Source organism: Mugil cephalus, chromosome 14 (assembly GCF_022458985.1).
Source record: "Mugil cephalus isolate CIBA_MC_2020 chromosome 14, CIBA_Mcephalus_1.1, whole genome shotgun sequence".
NCBI lineage: Eukaryota > Metazoa > Chordata > Actinopteri > Mugiliformes > Mugilidae > Mugil > Mugil cephalus.
The window spans coordinates 6967423-6984517 of NC_061783.1; the positions used below are offsets into that span (position 1 = coordinate 6967423).

The window sequence follows — 17095 nt, forward strand, 5'->3', positions numbered from 1 at the left end:
CACTTCACTCTTCTGACCCTGATGTGCCAGTCACTCTGGAACAGGCCAACTTCAGACCACATGACCTTCTTCCATTGCTCCAGAGTCCAATCTTTATGCTCCTTAGGAAATTGAAGCCTTTTTTTCCTGGTTAGGCTCACTGATAAGTGGTTTCCTCAAAGCTCAAGGGGGTTTCTCACCACCCTTCCAGTTTTTCATAATCCGTCGGACAGTTCTTAAACCAATTTTAGTAGTTTCTGCTTCAACCTCCTTGGATGTTTTATCTGCTTGATGCATGCCAATGATTTGACCCTTCTCAAACAGGCTAAAATCTTTTCTATGACCACGGGCTGTGTCTTCCAACATGGCTGTTTAAGAAATGAGAAGCTAATTATTGCATCAGTTGGGGTTAAATAACTTGTTTCCAGCTGAAAGACAATTGTCCATGCAGTAATTATCCAATAGGAGACTACGTGCTTAGTTAAATCCAGTGTATATATTTAAGGGCAGCAGTGGTTTCATTCCTTTTGCAGCATACCTATTCAATTTATTTATATGACTTATCAATGTCTGTGTGAAATGTGCAGCAATCTCCTGCTCAAATGAAAAACATTTCCTCTAGGGCGTTGTTGTTGCAGGATTACAGAAAAAGAAAAAGAATTGTCGAGAATTGCTTGTTGTGCGTTGCTTCTGCACTGTTAGCATTTAGTGTAGACATGTATTATCACATGTTCAAGAAATCCCTGTTGTCTTGTTAAAAGTGAGCATTGAGGGCAAACTTTTTGGAGGCAGCTCCTTAATGAGGACAGCAATAAAAGCACCCCACAGACCTCCAATGAACACACAAACCTGGCATCCACTTTAATTACTGATAAGTTGTGAGCCAGCTAAAGGCAGCGGATTTCCCTCCCCCCGAGGCTCTAATCTGTTTAAAGCCGACTGCTGATCCCGACTGCCGAGTCGGAGGATTCGATGGCAGGTGCCACTGTGAAGTCCCAGAACAGACGCTATCAGTCCCGCATCCCAATCTCCACCTCTCCCAGGGACTGGAATACAAGTTCGCCGCTACGTGTCCAACTTTCTGGCGTGCTCGATTATTAGGATCCGCTCGATCACACATGGTGCTAGATCAGAAGACGCTCCAAGAAGTAATTATAGTCAGGCACAGAGCTTATGTGTTCTGGGTCCCACTTACTGTGTAGGCAGTGTGGCGCTTTCCACAGACTGTTTACACATAGTCTGTTTGTACACTGTCCACATGCAAGTCAAGTATGGAAGCTGGGGTATTTGTCGTAACACATGTGAAAACCTGTCATTTCTATAGCCTAAGAAAAACATACTTTTAGGGACAGCTGATTAGCCTTAATCACACATCTTTAAGGCAAACGTTGGAGCACTGATTGCAGCCCTTAACAATCATAATCTAACATCTCATTGAGTTGTTGGCATTATGTACTTGTATGTACTTGTATTCAGTTTTCAACTGAACTCAGCATAACAGAACAGAACTGGGGACACTGAGACACCAGTGGGGACACCAGTTCTGAACATCGGACGATGTAGCGGTGATGCAAATACGCTCTGTCCATAATTATGTACCTGTGTGTATCCACCATTGTGCAGATGTTATGGAGGCATTCAGTCAGGATACTTTTCGAGTAGTAGAAGTTCGAAAGAAAAAATCATTTCAACTTTTGTGACTTTACTTACTGTACGTGTGCAACTCTTTAGTAGCCATATACGCAGACCAGAACCGCTAGCAGATTCATCAGATCCATCCCCTGTGTATTTGTGCTGTGCTCCATGCCACTTTAGGGAGTAGTGTTCCAAGGATATTAGGGACTGTATGGCAAATCAGAACTTCACAAGAAGGGTTGGAGTGTGTATCTGAGTGTAGAACAGAATGTTTTTGTGAACCAAAGCCACTAGCCCTTACTTCGGTGAACTAAGCTTAAATCTGCTTTAACCCTTGTTACTTTACATCACACATGAGCTTTCCTGCCTGGCAGTGATTCCGTGAAACCAGCTCAATGATTTGTGTGGTTCACATTTAAAGAAATCCTGCAATTGTAGCACTTCAAAAACAACTATATATTAAAATTATGTACAGTACATACACGAATCAAGCATAATATTGTGGCCACCTTTTAATGTGGTGTCACTCTCTCTTGTGCCTCTAAAGCAGTAGTGACTCATCAGAGAATGGACACGGGCCTTGTGAGTGTGTTCTGTAGTGTCAAGAGACGGAATGTTGTTAACGGGGGCTTTTGGATTCTGTGGGTAGGTGAGGGGCCGCTATGGATCAGGTTTGTTCCAATGCATCCCACAGATGGGACCAGTTGGGGATCTAGGGAATTGGGAGGCCAGGTTAACACCTTGTGCTGTTTTTCATGTTTTTTGAGTTGTTCTTAAACCATTTTCGTGTGTGTTCCTGTGCCAGGCTGGATCCTGCTGGGAATGAGTGTAGTTTTGCTAAAACTGATACCTGCTCTGATTATCCATTTCAACAGCTGACAAGAAACACTCCTTAAACAAAGTATGACAGGCTATTATTATAAAGCACTAACAGGAAGAAGCCACGCACACCAACATTTGACCGATAAAATTTACTGATTTCTTTAATTCGCATCTCCAGCCCCAATCCCCCCACCCCACCAACAAAGGAAATTTCAATGAATACTTTAATATTTTTTTTAGTCAGTTTTACAGCTTCTGTACAGGATTGCTGTTTCCATGAAATTCACATCTATGGCAGCAACATCATTTTCTTTGTTAGAGGAACCAAGAACGAGCATAAATGGAGTGAACAAGAGGAGAGAGGAGGGGGTAAACACACAGCTCATGGGGAGCATGTACAGAAGCAGCATAATTGGGGTAAACTATGTACAATACAAACCATTCATACAAATTAAGCTCTAAGATATAGAATTCAATATACATTACATTTTATATATTAAGTGACAATGAGCAAGCCCCATCCCCCCATGGACACCGAGTGATCAATCCGTCAGGTAATCAGACATTCATCCGGCTGCACCTGAAAGAACATTCTGATGACGGCTTAGGATTGACAGTGTTACAGTACCGGAGCATGTTAACATATATTCTCACCTGACTGAGAGGGAGATGCCTGCTCAGTCCCAGCTCACCCCTACGTGGGCAAGACCACCTCACATTTCTAAAAGCATCAAGCTCGCATTTGAATCTTCACGGCCCTCTTCTGCTGCTTTGCAAGTTTTGGAAAAACATATGAGGAGTTCTATTTTTTATTTTTTTTATTTTTTATTTTTATTTATTTTTTTAAATGAGGTGTTACTTTTGTTTTTCAGTTATGCAGGAGAAACTGCAGAGCATAAATAGCACAGCAGGGGCAAACAGTCCATATGTTGCTGTCCAGAGAGTTGATGCACTGCATATGAACAATGCCAAAAGAAAACTATTTTTTTTTCTATAATCTAGTTGTGCTACGAGTGTAAAGTAAACATAAAGCAACAAGAAAGGGCAGAGTGTAATAGTGAAGGTAGCTGACAGTTGACAAGTACAAGCCCAAGAGGGCCATAAGCCCCTGCATTCTACGTATGGTTCAAAACATAACTTAGGGACAAAATTCTCACAGGTAACTGATATTAAACATAATAATCACAGAGTTATTTTAGGTCATTCAAGCATCTTATCTCTATATACCACACCTTGCAAGAGTGAAAAGTAACTGCTCTCTCTGTAAGTCTGAACATTGAATAGGGAAATCATTTGGGATGGCTGACACTCTGGTATGGATATGTTAAGGAACAGTATGGCAGACATACACGTTTCTCTGGGATGGATAGAAGCCCCAGTCTGTGCCCCATTTGTCCACTATGCTGTTCAGTGAATTTTACGGGGACATCAGCCGGAAGGGAAGTAGGGAGTGTCACTGTGATAGTTGTAGTCCGGGCACACTTTCTGCACCAGTTTGTAGTCGGTGCTGTAGAAGGAAATGAAGATGCAGATGACTTTAAAAGGTTTGGAGCAGAGCCAGGAGACGTGGCTCTGTGTCTGCTCCTGGTAGCAGGTCTTGGAAGGGTCGTAGTTACAGAGCGTGTTCTTTGCCCCCTTCTCCACCTTCTCGTACTCTATGCGGCAGTTAAAGGACTTCGAGTCCTTGGCATCAATGACGGACTGCTGCGCTGCTACATCAAACTCCACTATCTTGGTCGGGGGGACCAAGCTAACGGACACGTTGCCCTGGCCTGTGGAGTTGTGGCGGAAATAGACACTGAAGGTGCCGTTGCCGTGATCCACAATCTTACCAGTGATCAGCAAGTTGAGTTTGACTGTCTTGATGTTGGAGTGGAAGTCTCCCCAGCCGAACATCTTCTTGAATTTGCCCGTCTTGACCATTGGCCGCCGCTTGGCCCGCGGCCGTGAGTCCTGTAGGTCTGTGGAATTCCGCAGCCAGTCCCACAGGTCCTGCTCTGAGTAGGGCTCTGGAGTGTCATAACGAAGGTCCAAGGCTGTGCTGTTCTCTTTGCCATGTAGAGTCTGTGACAGCAGCCTACTGATGGACATTTCCTTACTGCTTTCTGTCCATATATGCTTTAGCGTGGATTTAGGGCTTCCGGTCTTGACGATTTCTGACTTTGAAGCGTGGGCACTTGTAACCTGGGGAAGAGAGTAAAAAACGTCTGTCAGCTGGTGTGTCAATAGTCAATAGTTTACTTCTGTCTTTTAGTTGAGTATATATTTTATTTTTTATACAGGTACTCAATGAATTTCCTGTCATAAAATTGTACTGATCAGTTTTCATGTTTGCTCCTGTTTGATGTTTGGTAGTTGACCACTATCTTATGGGCCAATAATGTCTTTCCCAGAAATGTCTTCTAACAGAAATTCCCGGAAAAATCTTTGTAGTTTACTTCTAATAATATATGAAATAAGGTTAATTTACAAGTGTAAAATAATTAGACAAGAAAAGCCTGCAAATACATGTACATGTACAATATGCAGGGCTTAAAGTATTCCAGCACCGTGCAGAATCTCTGGCATGGGGCGTTTGATCGGGATTAGAAAAAAAAAAAGACTAACAGCACCAGCCAATCAGAAGTAGGGTGGGGGTGGGTCTCGGGAAGCTTGGTTGAACCCGCTGCATGTGATGCTGCATTTAAAACAACTTGATAAAAAATGAGCTCTGAGTTTTCAAATTCAAAAATTACTGCAGAAGAATGTCCGAGTTTTCATGAAGGCATCATCGTCCAAGGAAAAAAGGTTGGGAACCACTGCTCTAGAAAGTTATTGAGGGGAATAAGGGGAATGGGGCCTAAATATAAGGCCCTGTAAAGGCTTGGAACAGCCCTGCCAGTGTAGAATTCATTTCTGCATTGGGTGATGCTTCATGAGATATTACCTATCTGCCTATCTGCACCATATAATTGTGGACATATTGAGTTGTATATTCAAGCACAGTTTTCCACAAAAATTGACCAATCACCAGTGTTCTGTGGCAGTTTGAGATAACCAATCTTTGCTACAAGCTTCAATTTCAAATCATGATAACAGACAGCTTCAAATTAGGAATTGTAGTGTTGCAGTCGGAGCAGAGAGAATACAGCAATCAAAGTAAAACGCATTGCTCATGCCTTCTCCTTCTGTCAGATAGAAGGGGGATCTGCTGCCTCACACAGATAGAGGCAGTGGCTGTTCAGCAGGTAAAGACCAGACTATTAACTAAAGAGTGCTGCTTGAATTGATGATTGATGAACCCAAGGGTTTTCACTATTTAGTGCTGATGAGTGGAATTAGGTTCATACAGGGCCTGTTGGAGGTACGTGACATTGATTGCCTGATTTCTACTGTAAGATGTGACAGCAGATCCATCTTGCTGAGGTTTTTGCATTTTGTGGGTTGCCCACACGATCAATACTTAGAAAATAAGGTTTCTCTACCAGTCAGAGGGCCCTTTAGATTGAATTGCCTCACAGAGCATCTCCCGGCACTACAGGAGTTTCCTGAATGCTACAAACATATTAAAATGAGAATATAACTGCACTGTAGAACAGTGTAAACCTGTCATAAACTGGGGAACAGCTGCTTCACAACGCTGACCTTATATAGCAGCTTCTAAGCTGTAACCTACTGGGTTTAAAAAAAAAAAAAAAAAGGATGAAGACAAATGAGAACGACTACTAGATTTACAGAGGTCTGTTGTATTATAATCTGCTACACGCTGGTAAATTGTGCCCTTTTTGCGAACCTGTAGAAAGATGAGAATAGCACAGGTAACCATAGTAACTGTCCTCTTCAAACACGGTGACAGCTGCAGCTTCAAAATACATAGAAGAAGAGCGCGATGCCGACGAGAACTGCACAAAAGCGCTAAACATCGAAACTAATTAAGACTAAAATGATACTAAAGTAAAGTTGAGAATAAAGAGTCGGCTACATTCCAAGGATGACATTACATCCGGACCTCATCGCACACTATTAGTAAAGACATGATAAACCAGGTCCCCCTGGGGAATGGACTCATTAGGCACGAGGAAAATCAAAAGTGAAGAAACAAACAGAAGCCAGCTGAAGTTAACAGCCCACTCAGTGGAGCTGAAGAGAGTCTCACGGGATCTATCTTTAGCCAGAAGGGTTAAACTCAGAGAGCACTTGGCTGTGTGAGACAGACATACTCAGCAATCATTTTCTATTCAAACAGGTGAGGTGGCCTTCTCATACCCAAGACTGTCGCAGCATGGTGCAGGATGAGGATTACATTGGAATGGATTTATGATAATGTGACTGCTTGTAAAGAGAATCTGGAGAGGTTCCCTTTCTCATAGTGCACTCAATGGAATTTATTGAAAAGGAACATAAAAACACAAGACAAGGTGGCTGAGATGCAGTTACTTTGAGAATAATCACCTCTTCTCTCCTTTTAATCCTCATAGAAATTCAGTTCTTGCATGTAGTGGCTGAAAATGACATGAAAACTATGATTCAATCCAACAGTGTAGCACTACGAGACCTTTTATGTCATCTCAGCCAACGGAGGAAAACAGCTGATCCAGGAAAGTGACGGTTTAAATAAAATATAAATACATAAAGGGGATATTTACTTGGGATATTTTCTTTTGCCGTCGAAGTGGTTAAAGATCATATTTCAATATATAAGTGACAAAGTTAAAGTCAGACATCTTCATGCTTCTTGTCATTATTGCTAGAACATACCACTGGGTTAACTGAAGATTTTAAAATGGTCTTTTTCAATACTCCATATAGTGCTGGTGATATAATTTACTATGTAGGAACATACTTCATTATTACCAAATTTTAATTTAAAAATAACTAACAACCACTGACGGATATGCTGTAATTAATTTACTTTTTGTATTTATTAGGTACCGGTAAATTAGACACTAGTCTTGTGTGGTCAGCAATAGTAAAAATACAGGCTCCACATCAAAGCCTTCACCATTTTTCTTTTTACTGTGTTTTATCTGTGCATATATGTGTGGATAATTTGCACAGTTCCACTGAATCGGACTTCTGTTCTGTTGCACAACAGTGTAGTTCTATGGCATGGGAGGAGCAGTATGTATCAGAGTTTGATGCAAACAAATACTGACTAGTATAATCCTTTAATTTGTGTATTATGTTATAATAAACAAACAAAAAAAGAACATTGTCTCAAATTCTCTCTATTTTTAGAGTGTCTATACTTGGTCTGTGCATAATTATCAAGATAAAGTAGGTCAAATAGGCTCCATTGGGAATAAGACACTCCCTGAAGACACTCCCTCGTATTGATTTAAAAAGGCTGCAGCATTAGAGCAATTATTGTCTTCATCCCAACTAACCACACTGCCGTACCACTGCACTGAGCATAAACTGTGCAGTCTGAGGCTGTTTATCTCTACTCATTGTTTGTCCCGTCCAGTGGGTGGGCTCTATGCACTGCATACAGACATGTTTATCTGTGCAGCTCACAGGCTAAGGCATCATCCAGCATGTTTCTGGCCGAGGGCCAGTGGGTTTGCTGGATCCCGGAGCTGCCAGATGTAGTGCGCTCACCTGAGGGAATGGTGCATCTGGTAAACATGGCCAGCACTGCAGCCAGCACAAGCCTTGCAGATACCTGACGGAAAGCCAGACAGCCAGTTGGTTGCCCCCAGGCAAGAAAGAATACTGGGCAAGGCAAGTGGCATTCTCTGTATCGGTACCATTCAATTCAGACATGACTTCTTTACTAAAGCTAGGGAAAATGCTGGCATTCTAAAGTTTTGTGATGGTTTGTACCTCACATGCAATTCCCATTACAATGAAAGCTCAGCGGGTCAAAGCAAAGTAAAAGAGGCTCGGAATGAACCATTTTAGTACAGTACACATCATATAACACGCGTTGTATATGTACACCTGGAAAAATGCAAATGCCAAATAACTGATTACACACTTGACTGCGTCCACTGACCACGGTGGATCTGTGACAAGTCTGTGAAATAACCCTGACGGCACCATCTCGGCTGGAGCTCGGAGACTTACAAACCTATGTTACGGCACGCTGAACACGTGAAGTTTTCAAGACGTGGCCATTTAGCAGACAGGAAGGCGCGATGAGAAGACGCTACAGAGATGCACCGGGAATTGTTTCTCAAGCACACGTGAAGATTCACCCGCGCCATTTACTAAAAGTCGTATAAACAATCTTAGTCTCTGCGGGGGCACTATAGAAGCACTCAACCTTGCTAATGAATTTTCATATGTCCACGTTACGTGAGTACACATGCATCAGTACATCAACCAAATAAGCTCAGAGTGCAGGTGAAGGATGCTGCTGCTCAGCTATAGATAAATTCGCTCATTGTACTCATTCACATGGAACATGGAACATGGAACATGTGAATGAGTGCAGCCTGAAAACGGCTCTCAATCGGACAAACCAGATCTCTTTTGAACAAGCACATGCTGTACTATCCTGGTACAGAAACAGCAAGAAGGCCCTGTCCCTTACACAAAAACATACAGGTGTGTGGTAATTAGTAACTAGTATAAGTAGGATGAACAGTGGCTGAGAGAAATGTACCACTTTTAACCTGGCTTCAGTTTTGTTTAAGACACTCCATGATCTCAACATGATGTCATGTTTTGCAATGGCTTCCGTTTGTTGGGTTTTTAAGGTTGTCGGTTTAAGTTTTACGGCAAAAGAATCAAATACGACCACTTGAAAACTGCGTTGTGCCCTATCAGACGAGACACTGGGGCTGAGAGCTTGGTGATGTAATGCCAACACACACGCACCAAACAATAATTTAGCTCTAAATCCTGGAGAGGCCAAACCTTTCTCCAAGAATGGAATTAATAAAAATATGTTTTTATTTTCATTGTATAATAAACTGCCCATAGAGAGATATTAGTGTGGAAACAAGGCACTTTAAATCTGCAGCATGTTCTGTCATATATGAGCAAAGGCATAAAAGTATTTTAAAGCTGCATGCTGGTTAGCTGATGCTTTACAGCTCTAACACCCATCATCGGCGGTGGAAGTGCGTGATTCGTCATCGCCTTATTTCAAAGTGTTTTCCCTCTCAGCTTTCTTGGTCTCACTGCAAACCACTGCCTCTGCTCTCTAAGTGAAGCTCTGGTTTGTGGCACCGGAAAAGAAACAGCGATTTAAATTGTCTTTCTTTTTGAACTCCACTACACACCCCTCCTTCTCTTTGTGTCACCCAGTCTTTAATCTGTCTTGACCTCGGCTTTATACCGTCCTCGACTTGTTCTATAGATGTCTCAGCTGGTTCCAGTCACAGACCATTTGGCACAGCATGTGTCACACTGTGCGCGTGGAGGTTTGTGCGTTAGTGTGTAACATAAGCTGTCTGATAACCGTCTGACATGCTTTCCGAGTGACTACTGTAGCTGTCGCCGCTAACAAAGCCACCCATAACACGATCCCAGGAACCTGGTGTGGGTGCATATTGTGGGGTGCGGAGAGAAACGGCGATAAAGCCGTGTGATCCAGATAGTGAATGCACCGTGGCTGCCCTTAAACATGTGTTTCCACCTGCTCGTAACCTGCATTGTGAATCCCATTTTCTTTGGCGCAGCAGGATGTCAAGTCTTAAGACTTGTGCAACCGAATGTTTTATTTATCAGATGAAATAATATCAGCCAGATGGCAGGTGTTCAGCGTTGTGGTTTTTCCGGATGGAGGTTTTCAGTCCGTCGCGAGTGTACGTTAGCGAGATTAAAAAAGCGTGTTCATCAGTGTTGTGAATTATAGCTGCAATGCAAACGAAATTAGCTTTGACTAATTGACAGCGTTATAACCGGGGCTCTCAAAAGATTTAAATATTTAATCCTGATTAATTACATGAATTCCATAGTTAACACATGTTAACGCAAGTTGGTTAATTCTGAATGAGTTAATTCTGCTTTAAATGTTGCTGAGAGAGATAATATTTTTACTTGCTTTCTATTTCTGCTTCTTTGGGGATTTTTGTCAGTTTTGACATTACATTGTACATTACTGCTGTCTGCAGGATTAAATTATTCACTGTGACAGCACTTCACATTCTGCTTGCTTTCCACAGTGTAACTGCTGCTTTGATTTCTTCCTCATTTCCCAGACTACAATTTGGGCAAAGGACACCTTAACTGAACGTGCGTGCGCTAATTAAATGTTAATTAAATGAACAGTGTTAAAAGGAATTTGCGCTAAAGTTTTTACAGATATCTTGATTCGTAGAACTTCGTGTCATTTGTTTACACGTGGCAATTTTACGTTAACCATTTGTTTGTGGAGTTTGCATGTTCTCCCTGTGTCTGCGAGCGTATGCTTGTTAGGCTGATTGTTGACCCTAAATTGACCCTAGGTGTGAGTGTGAGTGTGAATGGTTGTTTGTCTCTGCGTTAGCCCTGCGATAGACTGGCGACCTGTGCAGGGTGTACCCCGCCTCCCGCCCTGTCCCGCTGGGATAGGCTCCAGCAACCCCCACGACCCTAATGAGGATAAGCTGCAGTAGAAGATGAGATGATGTATTGTTATTGTTCCACTAATGAAGAGCAGTGACTTCAGAATGTGCTATGGAGTTGACATAATCCAACACTGTTGGTAGCCTAATATTTTATTATTTTTGCCTAAATGATCAATGATTTTCTTTGACAACAGTTTTTAACGTCTTGACACAGGAATCCACAGTAATTCTAATAGTAAAGAGAGGAACGCGGTACCTAGTTTTCCTCTGAATGACATTAGAGAACTATACTTTTCCCCCAGCTTGAACCTTGTCAAGAACATATTGCACATTATTTTATTATAATTAAAGTCATTGAAACAGTGATCATAGTACAGTTTCTGATTTACCCCGTGGTGCCATGAAATGTTCTTTTTAGAAGAAATCTTGAAAGTTATTTAATTTGTTCCTGTAATTAACTTGTCATGTTTGTTTTTTTTTTGCTGAACAAACAGGTGTTATTGATGTGGCCAAGTTATTGCCAACAGCTGAGGAGTGGGACAATCAATCAAATTACAAGACTGCGATCCATGTGCTACTCTGAGCGCTATGGTAATTTGCTTCTCAGTAAATGGAGATGGAAAAGGCCTGAGAGCAGACGTTATATGCAACTACAATATGTACTGTACACATAGATGATGCAAGGAACATCCATACTGTATATCATTAATTCCAATTCTTTCCTTTAATTATTTTAACATCCAAAAAAAATCACATGCAGGGCTTTATTTTTAAATATCGAACAGCTCATTTGTTTTTTGCTGCCAAATAAGACGAGGCAAATTGGACTCAGATTGTCTGTTTCCTTTGAACGTTTCCAATCATTATTCTCATGCCAAGTGCACGGCAGAGTGGCACTGTAATAAAATGAGGACCTGAGCACAACGTGGTGCATGAAAGAAGCCTTGTAAAGGCTCAAGGAAACACATAGAAGTTATTTGTGTTAGACTATGCTCTAACCTTTTTCTTCCGAGTGTGAGAGAAAACTGAGCCCTCGTTGATGGGACCCTAGCAAAGACACTAGAATAAACATTAATGTACTTGCAAGAAGAATAGTTTAACAGGTCATCACAGTGTCTCTTTTTGTCATTGTCAGCGTGTTTAGCCTGTAGCAGTAAGGACGGTTCAAGCAAAGCAGGCTAGTGAAGCCAAGGATCCCACTGTCTAATCAAAGAAGACTGACGAGCAGCAGTAACTTAACCGTACACGTCATCTGAGCATCGCAGAGTTGATTTGTTTGAAACAAATTGCTTCTGATTGGTTGTAGAACGATCCAATTATTAAACAGTTGAAAATGCACCAAAATGCAAATGGCAGGTTACAAAGGTCATTCTAATAAGGACTGAGTATGATTACACCTGGCTAAATAACAGAAAGATTCTGTCTTTCTTTAAAGTGTAATCTGCGTTTACACTCTATGTATTTTTGCGAGATTATGTCGTAACCCCCTTCTATCAGGGCAAGACAACACCTTTTTTACAGCTTATACGTGTTCCTCATTAATCCTGATATTTGGTCCGTTAGGTCAGGATTGACGTGAGTCACTTGCTGTTAGATAAGTAATCACATCAGGTTCACGTCATGACATGTTAGTAACCGGAATACATTTTTCACTGTAGGTGTTTGAGAAACATCATGATAAATGGTCCATGATCCAAGAACCATGTGCAGTAAAAGAATGATTCTTTCTAGTGGTGATTATATACATGCGTTAGTGAGCCTTTCCTGAAGTCTGAAGGTATTCTTTGTGATACCAAAGTATTTTTTCTAATGCTTTAACGTGCTTTACTCGACAAAGGCATTGTTATGCAAATTTCGACATATTTGATGGTTTTTTTTCTTGAAGTCCAGTAGGTTTTCAGGGAAAATGTAGAAGAGACAGAGACGGTTGACATGCATTGATGGAACCACATCTGCGGGCAAAGAGTATAAGGCACACCGCCAGCAGCAGACTGACAGTTGCCCAAATCTCACTTGTATCACTTACTGAATTTCTTTCAAATTTCACACCAGACTGTCACAAGTACTCTGCTCCTTGTATTAGTTTTACAGAGCCTTTCAGATCCCCGTGCCTGGTGTACTTGATGGTACACATCCAGCCCTGGTGGCCATTTCTCACTGCTCACGCCAGAGACGGCTAACGTGCCTCCAGAATGTGGACAAACGTTGGAAATGCACATCTATAAACAGCACTGAGCATTGAGAGAATATGCAAAGTAGAGCATCTTTTTTTTGTCACTTTCTCAAAGATATTCTAAATGTGGGGAACACTTGTGATCAACACAGATTACAGACCATCTTCTGATGTGTTTTCTGCTCTGCTACATTGAGCAGCACATCCAGACATGACAAAAGCATTCAGAGGCCGCTCTCAACCCCAGAGTGCGCATCTCATAAAGTTATCCTCAGAGAGAATAAGCCGTGAAGCACAGCCCGCTAATAGCTATCAACACCCACCCACCAATATGAGTTAAACTATTGGTGCTTGGCACCGTGCTGCTGCTAAGTGCTGCTGGGATATCACAGTTTGCCCATGTACAAGGGCTGCCTAATGGTCATGTAAGCAGACATCATTAGAGCGACTTTGTTGTTGCGTGCGCGAGTGCGCGTGCGCGTGCAAATGTGCGGACCATATGTGTTTCCGTATTGTATGCACTTGCTCTTATTTCTTTGCCATCATCGACTGACTCTTCTTAACGCCTCGCAAAGAAGGATAAAAGTGTAAGGTTTCGCTGCGAGCGTTGCTACAGGAACGCCAGTGAGTTCATTAAAACCTAAACACTTCATCCTCTGGTGAGCAGGCATGTGCTCACCAAATTTCATGCACCTCCCTCCATGCTGCAAACGCCTGCAAAGGAAACATCAGACCAAAATAATAATAATAAAAATAAAAAAAAGACGTAAATGTGTTGAACACATTTCGGTCTGTTGATTTTAATTTGATCTTATTTCCATTTTTTCCATTATTTCCAAAAGTTTAAGGTCACGGTTAAAGGCCAAATAATTGTTTTCTGCATATTTGCAGAAGTAAATGTAATTATCCGCCAGTCTTCTATCAACAAATGGAGTATTATTAAGCATTTGTTAGACAAAGTGAATGAATAAGTGAAGGAACCTTGTTATGATTATATGTGGTACAATGAAATGGTGTTTGACTGTTCTCAAAACATCAACAGAAGACCCAGACAAGATAACTAAGCAAAACAATGCAAAAGTAAAAAAATGTTGTTTCATGTATAATCTCAATGTTATCTCTCGTCCAGTCCTTATCTTACAAAATGCCATTCAGATTTGGTGCGATTTATGCATTGCTCTTCCCGCGTGTGTGCAAACTCCTTTGCGGATATTTGCACGCCACCTCAAAGCAGCCGTGCAGCAAACAATTTCATGATATTTAATCAGAATTCTGCTCCGTTCAAATGGTCGCACTGACGGTTTTCTGTACATGTAATATTCCCCAGGCAAACCCAATAAACTCTCGGCTGTCGGGTGGTTGCCGTCATGTTTTCTGGTTTGCACGTGCGCAACGTGTCTTCATACTCCAGATGCTGTAAGTGTTTGAGTCACATGATGATATATGGAGTGGTATGCAGTGATTTTACAACTATCTATTTCCAAGGCCAGTTATTTTTAACCCTCATTTCATGTCAGATTTCACGTATAAATCCCAGTAATACCTCCGCAACTCCATGACTTTATAAGCACAGTCGCGATTCCTGACGGTGAAACTCAGAAGCTAATGTGTCCCGAGGTACCATAAATCAAAGCTGGCTTTATTTTGTCAGCACGCAGATGGCCTAAATATACAACTCACCTCAATTAAGGCCTGAGGACGGCGGCTAAAAGGGAAAAGGTTTGGAGAGTAAAAAGGGCACCTGTTTGCCTGTCATATCCGCGGCTCTTCTGATCAGCGGCTCCGAGCTTCCCCTTGAGCTGTTTCAATGCTGAATTAATGATGGCAAACAAAGCCAAAGCCTCCTCGCAGCCCCTTTGTGAGTTCATTCTCTTTCCAGTTTGGTCCCTCTCAACTAATCTTCAGTGTCACACTTAATGAGATTTTCAGTTTGTAAAGTAAGTGGAGCAATAACTCCCCCAGCACAGGCTGCCATCACCATTCCCACCATCTCTCCTCGAATGCTTTTAAGCATCCGCTGCACCTTCTGTCTCTTCCTCCTCTCAGTGAAGGATGCATTAAGAAGGATTATTACTTATAAAAAATCACACTGAATTATTCACTGTGCAAATAAGCAGCTGAAAGTACAGTACGCGTGTAATGTGTGGTGTTATTTGCTTCATTATTCATAATGAGCAGTTTCTACAGCTTCTCCAGTTCTGGAGAATAACAAACAGTGAGTCATTAAACATGGTGGGAATGAGATCAATATGCATATCAACATTAGCAGAATTAAGGGAAAATTAAATGTTAATTGTGTTGCCATCTGCAAAGGGTGTTTTATTTAATGTAATTGCTGTTATGATTGTTGTGATGTTGAACATAATCTCAGGCTATTGAGAAGATTGAACAGAGAGCAATACATTAACATTTTAACTGCTATGTGTGTGCAAATGTTAACTACATGAAATTGTGTTGTCTGTCTTGCTGTTAATGTTGTTCAAATCATTACCAGGCTGTACTACTGACATACAGTCTCGACTCTGAAGATAATTTTTGTTGTTTCAGGCTCATTTTAGTCTTATTAAGAGACGACTGGTCTCATGCATTAACTTGTTTATCACTGGATTGACTCAAATTAGAGCCAGCAGGAAGAAGTCAGGTCCAAAGCAAAGACAGATCACCAGAGAAGACATAAACCTGGGTATAACACAACCACTGTTAGTTAGGCGTCCTACATTTTGTAGTTATTTTTAGGACTTATACTTTCAATAGTTCAACCTGTTCTATGGCAGCCATCGGACACATGTAATAAGTGAACAAGACTATGCTCATCGCAAATACTGTAGAGTGAACCTATCTTATCTGAGTAATGGACATGGATTAATAGCCCTAGATTAGAATCTACTTTCAACTAATCTAAATAGATATTTAGTATTAAAAGTGATGCTTCAGTTTCATACAGTATGACAAATTAAAATGTGTACCACTTCACAAATGCAGTATAAGCTCATGATTTAAGTAAGATCAGTGTAGATATCAAGCTCAGCTATTTATGTCGATATCAGTCACTTTTGTAATCAGTATTCAATTGTAAATTGTAAATGTAAATTTCAAATCAAGACTGAATGCTCAACTAATTCCAGTGTTCCGTGCTTTTTTCCACCGTTCATTCATTGAGGAGCTTATTGTCATGTAACTAAATTAATTATACGCATAAGAGTTCAGCGTCAAGAAACCATAGAGGGAAACTATTTAAGAAGCTGAGGAGCAAGTACGTAATCGTCATTTAACGTAATGAATGAGCTAGTCCATAGGTCTTTAACTGGATTATTATTATTAATAATAATAATAATAATTTTATAATGTATATTTAAAAATATCACTAGATTACATTGAAGACCCCTGGGCTTGGCTATGGGAAATATTAAAGTTTCACTCCTACATGTTTTTCTTGTTGCCAGGTAGGGATGAAGAAAATACTGTCTGGCGTTTCTGAAACTGTGAGCAAACATGTCATTTACAAGGCAGTGAATTATTCTTGAATGGATTTAAAATCTCGAGGACGTCATCGGTGAAAGGAGACAGGGCGGCTGGCAGTGTTGTGACACTCAATAACGTAGCGAGTATTAATGTTGGCATTTTGTTCAGTCTCTAGTCTTTTTCCTCATATAACTTCTTCAGAGTTACATTAAGTTCTTCTCCGACAGTTACCAGACTGCGGCATCAATCGGTTGATTAAAACAAGTTGTTTCAGCACTCAGAGTATTGTTTACATCCATTTTCCCCATGGCATCACACAGTGTGATGCATTTAATGTTCCCTGATATGTATATATTATATCCTGCAGTGTGCATTCTTGTATTATTTTTGACATACGTTGAATGTGTGTTTGAGAATAGAGAGAAGACTATCAGTGAAGTTCCTGCTTAAATTAAATGTGGAGTGAAACCTGATTTCAAATGCTGCTCACATTTAAATTACATGTTTAAAAAAATGATAATTGTCATTGGCCTGTCATTTCAAG

General features: G+C 41.0%; 1 protein-coding gene across 1 annotated transcript in view; it reads right to left on the reverse strand.

Moving 5' to 3' along the window:
* Positions 1 to 2570: 2570 nt before the first annotated feature.
* The window catches only part of nxph1 (neurexophilin 1), a 43879-nt gene continuing 29354 nt past the window's right edge, over positions 2571 to 17095 (reverse strand). The window contains exon 2 of the mRNA XM_047605893.1: positions 2571 to 4620. Coding sequence (XP_047461849.1) covers positions 3865 to 4620 — 756 coding nt within the window. The 3' untranslated portion in view covers positions 2571 to 3864. The remainder of the gene's footprint in view (positions 4621 to 17095) is intronic.